General features: G+C 35.9%; 2 protein-coding genes and 1 long non-coding RNA gene across 9 annotated transcripts in view; 1 reads left to right on the top strand and 2 right to left on the bottom strand.

Moving 5' to 3' along the window:
* p4ha2 (procollagen-proline, 2-oxoglutarate 4-dioxygenase (proline 4-hydroxylase), alpha polypeptide 2) overlaps positions 1 to 17924 on the bottom strand; it is a 55544-nt gene that overhangs the window by 36360 nt on the left and 1260 nt on the right. For 2 of the 7 annotated variants that reach the window (XM_079585087.1, XM_079585086.1), the window contains exon 2: positions 58 to 149. In XM_079585087.1, the coding sequence (XP_079441213.1) occupies positions 58 to 136 (79 nt within the window). In that variant the 5' untranslated portion in view covers positions 137 to 149. Of the gene's footprint in view, positions 1 to 57; positions 150 to 1856; positions 1992 to 2886; positions 3464 to 17924 lie in introns of those variants that run through there. The other 5 variants (XM_079585089.1, XM_079585090.1, XM_079585088.1 and 2 more) reach the window with 5 other exon arrangements.
* On the bottom strand, positions 8353 to 14479 carry LOC306985033. Its single transcript, XR_013794728.1, has 3 exons — positions 14306 to 14479; positions 13771 to 13872; positions 8353 to 8611 (listed from the first exon to the last, which is right to left on the bottom strand). It is a non-coding gene; the product is annotated as an uncharacterized lncRNA (long non-coding RNA).
* cngk (cyclic nucleotide-gated potassium channel) overlaps positions 17255 to 17924 on the top strand; it is a 135417-nt gene continuing 134747 nt past the window's right edge. The window contains exons 1-2 of the mRNA XM_079585083.1: positions 17255 to 17343; positions 17605 to 17730. Of these exons, the coding sequence (XP_079441209.1) occupies positions 17605 to 17730 (126 nt within the window). The 5' untranslated portion in view covers positions 17255 to 17343. The remainder of the gene's footprint in view (positions 17344 to 17604; positions 17731 to 17924) is intronic.

Raw genomic sequence — 17924 nt, 5'->3', positions numbered from 1 at the left:
ACAGTTGTCTCTGCAAGTTCAATTGAAAAATAGAATGACTTAATTCAGAAATTTTACCGATTGACGTGAAGATTTCTGCTTGCGTGGGTGAAGAGAAGAACAGAGTCAACAGCGTTAGCGCCAGAAATGTAGCCATCGTCAAGCAAAACCTACGAGAAAACCAAACAGATATTTTAGAAATGTGCAGATGTACTGTATATCCCAGTGGACTTAAAGTCTTTAACTGAACATTGCTGAGGTTGTCAAAATAAATGTTGTATATACTGTACACAATATCAGTAAAAAGTTTGAAAACACATTTTTTTACATGTTTTTGAAAGGAGTCACCAAGGCTGCATATATACTTGCAAGTCTACACATATGCATGTTAAGTATTTTATTTTTACTATTGAGGGCAGACATAAATACTAAGTCAAGTCAGAGCATAGACTGAAGAAAGCTCTGGTGTTTAACCACAAATGGGTCAAGAAACAGCTGCAGGGTTTTTCTTGAAGACCAAATAGAACATTGTGCTTGTGTACTGTAGATTGGAAAACTTGCCATGTAACTAAGCGACTATACAACGATATATTTTTATACAGCAACCAATTCAACTTGCATAGAGGAAAGAAATTAAATAAAATCTGAGACCAATATATTCAGCTTGATGTCTGACTCAAAAAGTTTCTAAACATGTTCAATGCATTACATTCATAAGAACTGATGGCTCAAGTTGGCTGAATTGAAGAAGGAACCTGCTGACTTGCATCTAGGGATTATATCTAGGGACCAAACGTGAGGCCAGTAAAGCAACCTCAAAGCAATGGGTAAAAACTACAGAGCAAACACTTTTATAAATCTACCAAGAAATGGGGCCAGTATACAACTATGCATTCACCAGAATAAAGTTTACATGTAAAGTAGCTTATTTATTATTAATGCTTAAATATGATGTAATATAGATAACAGCCACTGAATAGATTATATATATAACTTTTTATGGTTTTAAGAAGTGGAATTAGTTACTGTCACAAACAACAAACGTTTTGGTACAAATGTGACCAACTCCTTTAGCTAATGACCAGTCATTACAGTCAAAGCATAAAACCCGACAGAACGAAACGGTTTAACTGGGCGTGGGTGAAATTGGTTAAACTCGAAATGGAAACCACAGAGAGAATCCACAAGTCTCTTAAAAAAGTTCACCAGAGACCTCACGATTCCATTCCTTTTTAGATTCAGGAAGTCACAATCCAGATTATGTATAAAACTACTAACTACTAAAATCTGTTTACGTCGTTTATGGATCAAACCACCATAGTCTGAGAAAAAAACTGAAAGTCTCAGTTTATCTATTTTTTCTTCACTCCTAAGAGTGTGTGTTATATTTGTGCCATTCAGTTAGTAAAGAGGTTAGAGGTCACACTTCCGCCGGAACTAGACTTGCATATGGCCGTTACCGTAATCTAGTGAGTATATAAAAGTTAAAAATATGGATATTTTTCAAACAAAAACGCATGGTTTGCTTCAGAAGGCCTTCATTAACCCCGGGAGTCGTATGGATTACGTTTTATAATGGATGGATGCGCTTTTCTGAGCTTCCAAATCTAAATTCACTCGCATTATAAATCTTGGAAGAGCCAGGATATTTTTTAATATAACTCTGAATGTGTTTGTCTGAAAGAAGAAAGTCATACACCTAAAATGGCTTGAGGATGAGTAAATTACGGGATAATTTCCAATTTTTTAGTGAACTAACTAACCCTTAACTTGACTCCAGCACTTTGGCAAATAGTTAATTAAACAGTAATACACAGTCAGATTCAATCTACTTCTTAAACATCTGGAGTTCAGATTGACTCTGCCTTCACACCTACTTTAAAAGTAATGTAAACTCAGCTGTGTTTGACTCTTTAGCCGTTCATGTTTGTGCTAATGGTCCTTAAGGGTTCTGAATGCTGACAGCTCATTGGACGAAGCTGAAGATTCTTCCGTGTGGGAAAATAGGACACAATTCCCACTTTACCGATGACCTGCATGCTCCATCTGAACAGAGTTAGGAATTCAGATGAATAAACCAATGTTCACCAAATACCAAAGGCAAATCATGTAAGCGTACTGTTAGAAAAAGAACAATTATACTTTAAGAGCAAACCAACACTTCCTCTAAAGTTAACTCTCAAATGTTTCTGAAGTCAGTGCTCAAGAGCAATGACGACATCTTCTAGAAAATTTCCTGTCCACCCCATGAGGATTTGCCTTGAGTTTCAGCCGCTGCAAAATATCAGCAAAAATCTACCATCACTTAATAAAACGATCAATTATTTTATTTCACACCTTCAGCTGAATTCAGACACCGATGTTAGCTCTTAAAAATACAGTAGATACTACATTTATTCATATTAATTAGACTCATCACAGCTAACTGTGAGCCTTGAATTCAATGAGTGAAAAGTGAAATAAATACAGTATATTATATATTTATATTATATTACACACACACACATATATATATATATATATATATATATATATATATATATATATATATATATATATATATATAACCTAAAACATTATATTTAAGGTGTTCAATGAATGAAAATAAATATAAAGCAGTACTAAACGTACAAGTAGGCTAACGTATCCACACTTATTTTATTACAGGGTTTAACGTTACATGAATTAAAACACCGCTTTACTTCTTACATTTCACCATCTGCTGATAAACTGCACTTTCAAACGTGCGTGCAACTGATTGCAATAGCCTAACGTTACTCTGAATAAAACACGGATAACGTTAGAATAAGAAACATTGGACGTGAAATGTTAGAGGTTTCTAATGATGTTGCAGATTTAAACAATCGAGTTTGAACCATTAAACATTAAACATGTATGAGCTCTTACCTCGTTTTGAGTTGAAAGTAAAGTGTGATGGGGCAGACCCAGTAAAAGAGTTTTATAAACACCCCTCCACTGTTTGTGTTTCAGGGTTTGCAGTGGTTTTGGTCGCTGCCACGTACAGAAGACCCAACACTTTCCACTCGCGCCCACAATCCTTATAATAAACGCGCACTCACATTCCAGAACTACGTGACGATCCACTATATCAGGGAAAACATTCGGCAAACAGCATTTAATGTCGTGAAATACATCATTTTATCATCTGATCCATACTTCACTACCACCAATCTTCATATTAAAGGTCAACGAATCTCTAATGACGTCAAAAGACAACGTGTAAACTCAGATGAAGGATAATCATTTGTCCATTTTTCGTCTCTGCGTCGCCTTAAAGCCTTGATAGTTTGAACGAGAAAAACGTTTCGACAGAATTAACTGTTTTGATCCTGTTATGTCCAAATGAACGGCAGGTTGCTGGATCTTAATCGAGGCACTGAACTAGAAGAATACCCCTAAAGTCGACCATCTGAGATCGACACGACACAACAGATCAGGGAATATACGGTGGTTTACGGTAAAACAGATTCATGCAGGACTGCACGTTCTCTTTTTGACTTGGGGCTCTGGTGAATCATTCAGCTGTGATTGATGTAGTGGGCTATGTGACATTATGGGGGTAGAATCATTCCTTTATTTCAAATAAATTGATTGGGATCCACAAATATAGGAGTTAACAAAAATGTAGCTATGAAAATAACAAAAAAAATGAAAATTGGCAATAAAAAACATTCACAAACAGTTTTTTATGTGACAAACACAACTCTGACTGGCATTAATTTGTGAATGACTTCCTGTGTGTTTGTGGATGGCTTGTGGATTTCGATGTGCAATCAAATCAACATAGACTCCACTGTCTACTTAAATTAGTTAACTTTCAAAAAATGTTTTGCTGATAATTTACTCACCCCGATGTCATCCAAGATATCCATGTCTTTCTTTCTTCAGTCGAAAAGAAATTAAGATTTTTGAGGCAAAAATTCCAGGATTTTTCTACACAGAATGGACTTCAATGCCAACCATCTATCCCAATGTTTAAAAGAAGCAATGAATGTCCGTCTCAATGCAGCTTCAAAGTCTCGACACGATCCCAGTCGAGAAATAAGGGTCTTATCTAGTGAAACAATCGGTCATTTAAAAAAAAAAAAATATATATATATACACTGTAAAAAATGATTTGTTAGTTTGACTCAAAAAAGTAAGTTACCTGGTTGCCTTAAAATTTTGAGTTCATTGAAACTAAAAATGTGAGTTTTTACAACAAGTGATTTTGTTGTTTCAACTATTATTTTGTTATTTCAATCAAAGATTATTTTTTAACTTAACGTTGTTTTGTTGTCATAACTTAAGATTACATATTATATCAACTTATTCAAGCAATCAAAGGAATTAAGTTAACTTACAAATGTAAGTTCACTCAACTTAACCTTAACTACATATAGTTTGTTGTAACAATTAACTGAAAAGTTTACACGGTTGCCTTAAAATTATGAGTTAAATCAACTACATATAGTTTGTTGTAACAATTAACTGAAAAGTTTACACGGTTGCCTTAAAATTATGAGTTAAATCAACTACATATAGTTTGTTGTAACAATTAACTGAAAAGTTTACACGGTTGCCTTAAAATTATGAGTTAAATCAACTACATATAGTTTGTTGTAACAATTAACTGAAAAGTTTACACGGTTGCCTTAAAATTATGAGTTAAATCAACTACATATAGTTTGTTGTAACAATTAACTGAAAAGTTTACACGGTTGCCTTAAAATTATGAGTTAAATCAACTACATATAGTTTGTTGTAACAATTAACTGAAAAGTTTACACGGTTGCCTTAAAATTATGAGTTAAATCAACTACATATAGTTTGTTGTAACAATTAACTGAAAAGTTTACACAGTTGCCTTAAAATTATGAGTTAAATCAACTTCAACACAACTTAACATGACAAATACTTTTTTGTTAAAACGAATTCTGGAATAACAGCACAAATAAACCATAACTTTAACATTTATTATAACATTCACACAAATATGAATTCATTGAATTGTCTGACAAGTATATTTTAGTATAAATGAGTATGATAGAATTAACTGCTGCTTCAATAAAAACATTAAAACACATTAAAGCAGCAGGACACAAGCTGTTGCTATAAATGTCAAGCATGTGTGAGAATAAACAAATGCCAGTGTAGTGACATTAACATCAGCTTGAATTAAGTGCAATAGAATAAAAAAAAAAAAAAAACATTTAATGAACATGACATGAAAATTTCATTTTTCAAATTTCAAAAATCCTTTGCTCAAAACAATATTTTGTCTGTTCAATAAAACAAAACAAGTATTGAGTATGCGAGTATGTAGAACCTCATAAAGTGAATGAAATAAGAAAACTGTTGACAAGATAACCACAAAATATCAGGCCAGTGAGGCCACATTTCATAACAAATCTCAACAAATATTAAAAAGCATTTCTCAAACAGCATTAAAAGGGTTAGTTCACCCAAAAAATAAAATTGTCATTACTCACCCTCATGTTGTTCCAAACCTGTAAGACATTTATTCGTCTTTGGAACACAAATTAAGATATTTTTAATAAAATCTGAGAGCTTTTTGTCAATCCATTGACAGTCTATGCAACTACCACTGTCAAGCCCCAGAAAGGTAATAAAGACATCATTGAAGTAATCCATGTGACTCCAGTGGATTAACCTCAAGTTTATGAAGTGACGCGAGTGCTTTGTTTGCTCAAAAAAAAAAATATATTTACAAAATATTAATCTATCAATCTCCAACGCACGTTCAAGTTTTTTTTGTGCAAACAAAGGACTCGCGTCACTTCATAAACTTGAGGTTAATCCACTGGAGTCACATGGATTACTTCAATGATGTCTTTATTACCTTTCTGGGGCTTGAAAGTGTTAGTTGCATAGACTGTCAATGGATTGACAAAAAGCTCTCAGATTTCATTAAAAATATCTTAATTTGTGTTCCAAAGACAAATGAATGTCTTTCAGGTTTGGAACGACATGAGGGTGAGTAATGACAATTTTAATTTTTGGGTGAAATAACCCTTTAAAACTAACCCTGCAAAGCAGGTTTCTTCATCTATTCCAGATTTTTAAAGGCTTATACCAATTTATAACATTTTATAATGAAAGGGTTAGTTCACCCAAAAATGAAAATTCTGTCAGTAATTACTCACCATCATGTTGTTCCAACCCCGTAAGACTTTCGTTCATCTTCGGAACACAAATTAAGATATGTTTGATTAAATCTGAGAGCTGTCTCACTCCTCCATAGGCTTCTTAAGGGATTGAAACTTGCCAGCCCAGAAAGTTATTAAAAACATCATTAAAATAGTCCAAGTGGCTCAACCATATGTTTATCAAGCGACGAGAATACTTTTTGTGCGCAAAAATAGGGATGGGCATTTTTGTCATTTTCTCATTTCGATCATCAACAGGTCTCAAAAACGAGTAATTAGGGGGGCGGGGCTTGTGCGGGGGGCATGGTGTGTCCGTCATGAAAATGTTAGGAAATGTTACATGTAAGACTGTTACGATAATTAATGTTGACAAATAAAAATATGACATTAAACATGAAAACATGAACATCAATGTTTTCGAAAAAGAAACATCTAAAAGGAATAGCTGCTTGAGGTAAAGCTAAAGAGTAAATGATAGTAAACTGAAGCACGTTCTACGACAACCTATGAGATTAATAATCAGATATCCTAGATACAGAACATAAACGTAACATTACAACTTGCATTAACAAATATACTATTTGATATTCTATTTGCGTAGTATATCTGCGCAGCGCGTCTGTGTTGCACGTCACCACGTAGGCTTACTATTGGCCGACGCTGGTCATGTGTGTGACGCGTGTGACGTGCAACACAGACGCGCTGCGCAGATATACTACGCAAATACACTCAGGCCAACGGAAAATATAATAAATAGTGGAATAAAGTCATTAGTTCTGTTTGTTTTTTTGCGCACAAAAAGTATTCTCGTCGCTTGATAAACATACACAAGATATTCAGCATTATAATGAGAACAGGATTGTGATAGAATGTTGTAAATTCTCTGCTTTAGTTGCTCGTGTATCAGCGCGCTGTTAAGGGAATAGCGCATCCAAAATTTCCCTATCAAACCACTAGTTCACATGCGCATTCACATCCTTTTGTTCATGCAAGTTGTAATGTTACGTTTATGTTCTGTATCTAGGATATCTGATTATTAATCTCATAGGTTGTCGTAGAACGTGCTTCAGTTTACTATCATTTACTCTTTAGCTTTACCTCAAGCAGCTATTCCTTTTAGATGTTTCTTTTTCGAAAACATTGATGCATCATAGTGTTATTTTTTCTAGTCATACGTTCATGTTTTCATGTTTAATGTCATATTTTTATTTGTCAACATTAATTATCGTAACAGTCTTACATGTAACATTTCCTAACATTTTCATGACGGACACACCATGCCCCCCGCACAAGCCCCGCCCCCCTAATTACTCGTTTTTGAGACCTGTTGATGATCGAAATGAGAAAATGACAAAAATGCCCATCCCTATTTTTGCGCACAAAAAGTATTCTCGTCGCTTGATAAACATATGGTTGAGCCACTTGGACTATTTTAATGATGTTTTTAATAACTTTCTGGGCTGGCAAGTTTCAATCCCTTAAGAAGCCTATGGAGGAGTGAGACAGCTCTCAGATTTAATCAAACATATCTTAATTTGTGTTCCGAAGATGAACGAAAGTCTTACGGGGTTGGAACAACATGATGGTGAGTAATTACTGACAGAATTTTCATTTTTGGGTGAACTAACCCTTTCATTATAAAATGTTATAAATTGGTATAAGCCTTTAAAAATCTGGAATAGATGAAGAAACCTGCTTTGCAGGGTTAGTTTTAAAGGGTTATTTCACCCAAAAATTAAAATTGTCATTACTCACCCTCATGTCGTTCCAAACCTGAAAGACATTCATTTGTCTTTGGAACACAAATTAAGATATTTTTAATGAAATCTGAGAGCTTTTTGTCAATCCATTGACAGTCTATGCAACTACCACTTTCAAGCCCCAGAAAGGTAATAAAGACATCATTGAAGTAATCCATGTGACTCCAGTGGATTAACCTCAAGTTTATGAAGTGACGCGAGTCCTTTGTTTGCACAAAAAAAACTTGAACGTGCGTTGGAGATTGATAGATTAATATTTTGTAAATATATTTTTTTTTTTGAGCAAACAAAGCACTCGCGTCACTTCATAAACTTGAGGTTAATCCACTGGAGTCACATGGATTACTTCAATGATGTCTTTATTACCTTTCTGGGGCTTGACAGTGGTAGTTGACAGATTTCATTAAAAATATCTTAATTTGTGTTCCAAAGACAAATTAATGTCTTTCAGGTTTGGAACGACATGAGGGTGAGTAATGACAATTTTAATTTTTGGGTAAACTAACCCTTTTACTGCTGTTTGAGAAATATTCTCCTTTAATATCCTTTTTAATATTATTTTAAGCCATCAAGCACAATGTCCTCCTCTAACACCACAGCCACATCAATTATTTCCTTTGGGAGGAGGTTTGCAGTGTTCTCCTCTGTGACCACCAAGAGTCCAACATTCATCCCCTTCACCACCTCTTCCTCATCAGTTGGCTAATAGGAGAAAAAGGAAATTATTATGAATCACAAAATTACAAATTTACAAAGCATTTGTAGGTAACAATGAATGTGTTTTAAAGGAACACTCCACTTTTTTTGAAATAGGGTCATTTTCCAACTCCCCTAGAGTTAAACAGTTTTACCGTTTTCGAATCCATTCAGCCGAACTCCGTGTCTGGCATTATCACTTTTAGCATAGCTTAGCATAGATCATTGATTCTGATTAGACCGTTAGCATCTCTCTCAAAAAAATTACCAAAGAGTTTTGATATTTTTCTTATTTAAAGGGATAGTTCACTTTGAAATTAATTTTTGATATGTTTTAGCTTACCTCAAGGGCATCCAAGATATAGGTGTCTTTGTTTCCACAGTATTTTCAATTTTGATATTTTTAGGTCAAACCGTTCTTGTCTGTCAGTCATATAATGCAGGTCTATGGGGTCCACCTCAAAGAGCATGCACAGAGAAGTCCAAATTAAACATGACTTAATGACTCGTAAATGTAAGTACACATTGATGGCCTAAGACACGAAACGAGCCGTTTGTGTGAGAAAACTAACAGTATTTATATCGTTTTTACCTCTTGTAATCACAGTCACGTCCTTCTGTGTGACGTGTACGCAAACTGATGCATAGATATATATACACTAGAAGCCGCATTAAAGACATTCGTTCAAATGAACTGCCGTAGCCAAGGCGGCATCTAGTGTAAACATCTATGCACCAGTCTGCGCACACGTCACACACCAGGATGCACTCGCGCCCTCAGATCACTTTGGACGTGGCTGTGTTACAAGAGGTAAAAACGATATAAATACTGTTAGTTTTCTCACACAAACGGCTCGTTTCGTGTCTTAGGCCATCAATGTGTACTTACATTTACGAGTCATTAAATCATGTTTAATTTGGACTTCTCTGTGCATGCTCTTTGAGGTGGACCCCATAGACCTGCATGATATGACTGTCAGACAACAACGGTTTGACCTAAAAATATCAAAATTGAAAATACTGTGGAAACAAAGACATTTTTAAAGACATATAAAAATGCCCTTGAGGTAAGCTAAAACATATCAAAAATTTATTTCAAAGTGAACTATCCCTTTAAACCTGGACTCTTCTGTAGTTACATCGTGTAATAAGACCGACGGAAAATGAAAAGTTGCAAATGAAGAGTATAGTTCCTAGCCATAACGGCCTAGAAAATCGCAACTTTTCATTTTCCATCGGAAAATGAACACATTTTCATTAATAAAAATTCAATAATCTATATTCACCTTTCATAGTTCACTTCCAAAATATTCAAACTGTTTAAAAATACAACCTATAATATTCAACAGGCAATTTTCAGTCCATTTTATTTCGTTTTACAAATTCACTTCCACAAATTCGACAGTAAATTCAACATAGACATCCAGGAACTGCAGGAAAAAGCAGTAGATTACCGAGCATAATCTCCATCTGCTGTTAATCAACCTCACCAGCAGGGGGCGCAAGCGTGTGTTGTTGACGAAGACCAGAGCAACAGTTAGAGCAAGCCATTCATTCATAAAAACTGATTTATAGAAATGTAAGTGTATTTGTGATTATTATGAGGACTGTTTTTATGTTTAATTCAGTGTCTTCACGGTCCCTGTGTAGCCTACATGCATCTTTCTCTACCGTGAACGAGATTATAATGTTATTCCCCGATGCTGATGTACAGAACGAATGTTACATTTGAGGTAGAAATATATTTCTCTTGGTTGTTTAGTTGCCTTAACTTTATATCGCGGCGATGTGTTGCAGGCTACTGGGTTTCCCTCAATAATTCAGGATTGCTGGACATATAAAACGCTTAGCTTAAAGGACAATTCCGGTGCTAAATTAACCTAGTGGTAATTAACACATGGTTACCGAGTCGATGGTTCTCTGGGATGCGTTTTCATGATAATCGAATGTAAATAGTTTTATCTCTAAAAACAGATTAGCTTATAACGCTAGTATATGGGGCATCGAATATAAGTAAAAAGAAGTCGCTAGTTAATACCACTAACACGGCTCAAAATAGCCTCACACTAACACGGTAGCATAATGAGGGTCCCTACATGCAAACCGAAGCATTTAGAACTTTGTAAGTGTACAGACAGTTTAATAAGAAGATACTTTATAAAGACAGTACACGTCGCGTATACAGGCAGGAGCCATCTTTGGAAAACAGTCTCGACCAGTTGAGCCACGAACGGCGTGCTACGTGAGCTGAACTGTGACTTAAACCTATCGACTAGCACAACGTTCGTGGCTTGACTGGTCGAGACTGTTTTCCAAAGATGGCTCCTGCCTGTATACACGTAATATACTGTCTTTATAAAGTATTTTCTTATTAAACTGTCTGTACACTTACAAAGTTCTCAATGCTTCGGTTTGCATGTAGGGACCCTCATTATGCCACCGTGTTAGTGTGAGGCTATTTTGAGCCTTGTTAGTGGTATTAACTAGCGACTTCTTTTTACTTATATTCGATGCCCCATATACTAGCGTTATAAGCTAATCTGTTTTTAGAGATAAAACTCTTTACATTCGATTATCATGAAAACACATCCCAGAGAACCATCGACTCGGTAACCATGTGTTAATTACCCCTAGGTTAATTTTTTCGCCGGAATTGTCCTTTAATAGACGAATACAGTGATATAAAAGTTAGAGGATGGATACCCGACCCGAGCCCGACGGGACCCGCCGGTACCCGACGGGCCGGGCCGGGTTCGGACAGATAACGTTATTTAGAAATGATGTTCGGGTTCGGGTCGGGCTCGGTCACATCAGAGAGATAAGGCATTGAACATTTTAAATTTAAAACAGCTTATTATGTAGGTAGCCGATGTGCCTGATGCTTTCGTTTCACTTGATGCAAACGTTCGTTTTTGAGATTAAAATACATGTAAAATATTACCATAACATCTGTCTTCCTGTGTGCGGACATTTGTTTATGTAGCCGTGACAACGAAACGCGTGCATAATGTGCGCGCGCCTGTGTTAAGAGCGCTTGTTGCTCCGCGCGCTGATGCGCTTGTCCTGTTGACATTTCCGAGTGCCTTCCTACAGTTGCTTAATAAAAGCGGGCTTTCCACACAAACAAACGTACAATTGTCATTAGTATGAGAAAAAAATGGGATTTTAACTGCCGGTCTCGGGTCGGGCTCGAACATAAATATCTTTATGCCTGTCGGGCTCGGGTCGGGTTCGGTTACTGCTCTGTCGGACGCGGGCCGGGCTCGGACTGAAAAATTCGGCCCGATCCGCACTCTAATAAAAGTCCAAACTCGCACCTTATTGAGAAGGCTGTATTATTTGGCTACAGGCAAGCATAGTCAGAATATGCACAAAATTTCACACCAAGCGTTTCCCAGTGATATACTGGTTATAAAGTTGGCTTGACGTTGGACATTCGCGCATTTAGGGGCCGTCTCTAAAGTTACACGACATCGGTATACACGTTTCTAACTTCAATAGCATTGGAAGAGAATGACTTCCAGTCATAAACCAACTCTAAAGTGTTCATGTAGGTGTCAAGCATGATGTACACCTTTTTCATTTATTTATATTTATTCAAATAAATAGAAGTTTGCTATTGAAGTTAGAAACGTGTATACCAATGTCGTACGTAACTTTAGAGACGGTCCCTAAATGCGCGAATGTCCAACGTCAAGCCAACTTATAACCAGTATATCACTGGGAAACGCTTAGCGTGAAACTTTGCGTGTTAAGTTCATATTCTGAGTCTGTTTGCCTGTAGCCATATAGTACAGCCTTCTCAATAAAGTGCGAGTTTGGTCTTTTATATCACTGTATTAGTCGATTAAGCTAAGCGTTTTATATGTCCAGCAATCCTGAATTATTGAGGGAAACCCAGTAGCCTGCAACACATCGCCACGATATAAAGTTAAGGCAACTAAACAACCAAGAGAAATAATGTCTACCTCAAATGTAACATTCGTTCTGTACATCAGCATCGGGGAATAACATTATAATCTCGTTCACGGTAGAGAAAGATGCATGTAGGCTACACAGGGACCGTGAAGACACTGAATTAAACATAAAAACAGTCCTCATAATAATCACAAATACACTTACATTTCTATAAATCAGTTTTTATGAATGAATGGCTTGCTCTAACTGTTGCTCTGGTCTTCGTCAACAACACACGCTTGCGCCCCCTGCTGGTGAGGTTGATTAACAGCAGATGGAGATTATGCTCGGTAATCTACTGCTTTTCCTGCAGTTCCTGGATGTCAATGTTGAATTTACTGTCGAATTTGAACCACTGAATTTGTGGAAGCGAATTTGTAAATAAAGTGGACCAAAAATTGCCTGTTGTATTTTTAAACAGTTTGAATATTTTGGAAGTGAAATATAAAAGGTGAATATGGATTATTATTATTATTATTTAATTTGTATTAATGAAAATGTGTTTGAAATGAAATATTCACAGCTTAAATATACAACCATGTTGAATTTCAGCCCATAAAAATGCAATGCATTAAAATGCAAGCATGGTTAATGCAATGCATTTTTTTTTTTCAAGTAGTGCAATTCAACAGGCTTTTTTATTTCAAAAACATTTGCCATTATTTTACTTCCATACGACTCGCTTCTGCTTCGTTCATGGTTTTGGAGTAGGCGTGGGTTTGGACATGATTTGCAAGGAGGGGGATCTATGTTTTCAAAGCTAGCAGGCTAAAGTTAGCATTTCCCAGATGACCTATTCCACCTTTAACTTATATTATTTAACTGTACAGTTGTGGAGTAAAATTCACTTTAAATAAGATCCCCATTACTCATTTTCATTCATGCAAATAACATGGACTATTTCTGCCACCTGGTGGAAAACAAACACTTACAATTATATGAAATTTCTGCTCTTGGCTCATTTACCATTCATTGCTTTTGGATTTACTATAAAATTACTATGATAACAAACTGTAGCACTTTTACTGTACTGAAGTATAGCAAGTATAACGTTAGTAAAGTCTCATGCCATTTAGATGAAGCGATTTTTTTTTTTTAACAATACCAGACCTCGACAGCCTAGAAGGGTAATAAGTTAACTTATTTTAATCTTAGACTAAACCAGTTGAGACAGAGACATATTGAATTTTAAAATGAACGTTACTTACCATAAACAGCCCAGCTGTGAAGAAAATGGCGTCTTCCCGTTCTGGTGTGATCCAAGTTAACTGTTACGTCGTGTGGCAAACATGTCCATAAGCTTAACAAGTCTGAAATATCACAAAAAACACTTATTGCTTCAAAAGCATAAGTATAACAGTAACGTTAACGTTACAATCTCTATAAGGCGACTTATTGCTGTTCAACCTGAATGCATTATTAACGTTAGCTGCTATTACTTTAAAACGGGCAATAACGTTACGCATTCGTGTTTAATCACGGGGAAAATGAAAAATGACTAAAATATTATTATTTATCGGGATTATTTGAAGGTTGAAACGCTTCACTAACAGCCTTACTAAACTGTAACGTTAAAGATGACATAAGAAACACTATTTTACCTCAATGGAAACTTCTGGAATTTCTGAGGGGAAATTATTACTTATAGATTAATTTAAACCATCTTCTGATTTTCTAGGAAATAAATTTAATTACCCTTAGACAAAAACAGCTTATAAGACATTGAATTTAAAAATTACTTACCATAAACCGTCTTTCCTTGCTTCTGAAGAGGCTGAGAAGAAAATCGCGCCTTCGCATTCAAGTGTCGTCTCTGTTGTTTACTCCCGGTCGTTCGGCGCATGCGCAGGGAAAATTAAGACTCAGAGGTCTTGTGAACTATCTCTATTAGTAGAATCAACTAATGTTTTTATTTTATATCAGTGCATTGCCGTCAAGCCATTAGTTTAATCAACCTAAACTAAAAATGTTTTGTTATCTGAACAACCTTAGTGAATCTAAGTTGATTTGACAAAAGAAAATTTGTTGTGTTAACAAATCATGGGAATAATTTTTTACAGTGTACAGTCATGGCCAAAATTGTTGGCACCCCTGGTAAATATGATCAAAACTGGCTGTAAAAAATAAATCTGCATTGTTTATCCTTTTGATCTTTCATTCAAAAAATTGCCAAAATTATAACCTTTCATTGAAGCAAGAGAATTGAAAGTGGGGCTAAATCACATTATGAAATAAATGTTTTTCTCCAAAACACGTTGGCCACAATTATTGGCACCCTTTTATTAAATACTTTTTGCAACCTCCTTTTGCCAAGATAACAGCTCTGAGTTTTCTCTTATAATGCCGGATGAGTTTGGAGAACACCTGACAAGAGATCAGAGACCATTCCTCCACACAGAATCTCTCCAGATCCTGCAGATTCCCAGATCCATGTTGGTGCTGCTTCTCTTCAGTTCAGCCCACTCATCTTCTATAGGGTTCAGGCCAGGGACTGGGATGGCCATTGCAGATCTTGGTTTTGTGCTCAGTGACCCATTTTTGTTTTGATTTTGATATTTGTTTTTGGATCACTGTCCTGTTGGAAGATCCAAACATGGCCCGTTATAAGATTTCTAGCACAGTCTGTTAGGTTTCGATTTTTTATCTGTTGGTATTTGATCCAATCCATGATGCCATGTATCTGAACAAGATGTCCAGGACCTCTGGCAGAAAATTAGGCCCACAGCATTAAATATACAGCAGAGTATTTCATTTTACACATGGGGTACTTTTTTATCCCTGTGTGCACCAAACCCATCTTAAGTGTTTGCTGCCAAAAAAGCGATTTTTTTGTTTCATCTGACCATAGAACCCGTCCCGTTTGAAGTGCCAGTCGTGTCAGGTACTTTTCAAACGTTCTATGGACAGAGGAACCAAAAAAATCGCTTTTTTGGCAGAAAACACTTAAGATGGGTTTGGTGCACACAGGGATAAAAAAGTACCCCATGTGTAAAATGAAATACTCTGCTGTATATTTAATGCTGTGGGCCTAATTTTCTGCCAGAGGTCCTGGACATCTTGTTCAGATACATGGCATCATGGATTGGATCAAATACCAACAGATAAAAAATCGAAACCTAACAGACTGTGCTAGAAATCTTATAACGGGCCATGTTTGGATCTTCCAACAGGACAGTGATCCAAAAACAAATATCAAAATCAAAACAAAAATGGGTCACAGAGCACAAAACCAAGATCTGCAATGGCCATCCCAGTCCCTGGCCTGAACCCTATAGAAGATGAGTGGGCTGATGAGTGCGTGTGTCCGTTAAGTCTACAAATAGGATCCCATTTGTAATATGGAAGTAATGTTTATTTATAATGAAGGTAGCCTATAATCGTGAGTTGGCTGACATAGCGCTAGCTCTAACCCTATAATTAAACACACCTGGATCAGCTCAAAGTCTCCAGGATTACTGGAATCTTCCAGGCAGGTGTTTTGGAGCTGGTTGGATCTACATTATGCAGGACTACTAAATGTGAAGTCTTGATTTTCTAATAAACTCATAAATGGTTCTTTTGGCTTCGTCTGTAGCCAGAACATGACATGCTTTTTTTCATCTACTCGACAGTAATGATCACTATTACAACATCAGGAGAGATAATCAACAATAATGCTTTTGTGATGATATTGCAGCTTCACCCTTATATGAGTTATTTGCATTATGCATTTTTTGTGTAAATACATGTACATGAACAGCATTAAATAGTCTGTGTAAATTAGCATATGCCATGCATGTCATGGCATAGTATATTCCAAATGTTAACATTTAGAGTTATTATCATTCATGTTATCAGTCTGAGGTCTATCTGACTACATGTCATTGTCGGTTCCCCTTTTTGTCTCTCTTTCTGTCAATCTGTCCCTGAAGTTTTTTCTTTCTTTCTTTTTTTCTTTCTTTATTTCTTTCTTTATTGTTTGTATGTGTTTTTTGTTCATTATCTGTATGTTAATGTAAGGTTTCAAATCAATTCTCATATCACTCATATTTGCGTTGTGTCATTTTTACTTCAGGAAAAGGAGCACATATAGATGTTATGGGGTAGGCCTAATTCATGAGGTGGATGCCATAAAAAAATAAAAATAAAAACAGGGTTGAAAAAGTTGACATTTTTAGTTTATATGTATATGTATTATAAACATGTAGGCTTAACAAGGACACTGTAAAAAATGTTTTGATATATTTTATGTTAGTAGATGAGGTATATGCCGTCTTAAGCAACAATGTCATTTTGTAGAAAATCAGAATGACCAGGCTTGAAGATAATAAATTAAGTAGTAAGCCTATTTAAATTCATTTCAAATAAAAATGTCCCGACTCCAGGGGTTGCCAGGGAGCATTAGGAGGTCCACAGAAAATGTCAGGGGAAAAAGTTGCTTTGCACTAATATTTGTAAAATATAGTAGGCTATACAAATGAAGTTTAACCATTAATCAAACCAAAATTAGCAGTAGCCTAGTATATTCCAGATATTATTTTAATTATTTGTAGATTACAACATAAATTACAATTATTACGTATTAAATATGTTATGTTTAACGTTTTAAACAAATGTATAACATCACTCTTACAATTTTTCTATATAAATAAATCCTAAATAATAAAAAATATAATTATTATGGTATTTTTGCACTCCCGCGTGTCGTGTGACGTAAGCGCTGACGTTCATCCAACTTCCAACGGAATCAACGGAAACTACCGATCGAAATGTGAAGAATCGACAACTTTCAAGCGTACAATGTAAGTAAAGTTAATACAAATGAGTTAATTTTAGCATTACAGTAATATCCAAATACGTTGATGTAGTTTTTACTTGATTCGTAAAGGTTTTAAGTTGTCACTTGGTTTGAATTCAGTAACGAATCAGAAAACTGAACTGACTGTCGACATTTGTTGACAGCGATCGCTTTTTCTCTTCTTACTGCTCTAAAATGAGATCTGCATCGTTAGTGTAGCTACTCTTATGTTGTGTCAGAGATTAAAGCTGAGATCTTGTTGCAGATGCACGAAGCTAAGGAGCTGGAGGATGAGGAGTCTGTTTATTCTCCAAAGCAGCGTAATGTTCGTGTGTGGAACGCGTTTATTTCCTTGACATGTCTGGCAGCAGTAACAGTGGCTCTGTATGAGGTAAGATGTTTCTTTAGGCCTTAGTATGTTAGTTTGAGTCAATTCTTAGAGGTTGTAGTAGTGAAAAGTTAATGCGTTTCATGTAAAGTTAGTTTAATCAGGGCCAGGGATGTCAAGGTATGGCAGGGTAACGTTATTTTAGTCTGGTCAGGGGCCACAGTTGCCAACTCTCGCGAGACAAATAAGCAACTGGA

The sequence above is a fragment of the Phoxinus phoxinus genome (genome assembly GCF_949152265.1).
Source record: "Phoxinus phoxinus genome assembly, chromosome: 17".
NCBI classification, from domain to species: Eukaryota; Metazoa; Chordata; class Actinopteri; order Cypriniformes; family Leuciscidae; genus Phoxinus; species Phoxinus phoxinus.
The sequence above is the reverse complement of the archived record's forward strand: the minus strand, read 5'-3'. Positions and strand labels throughout refer to the sequence as shown.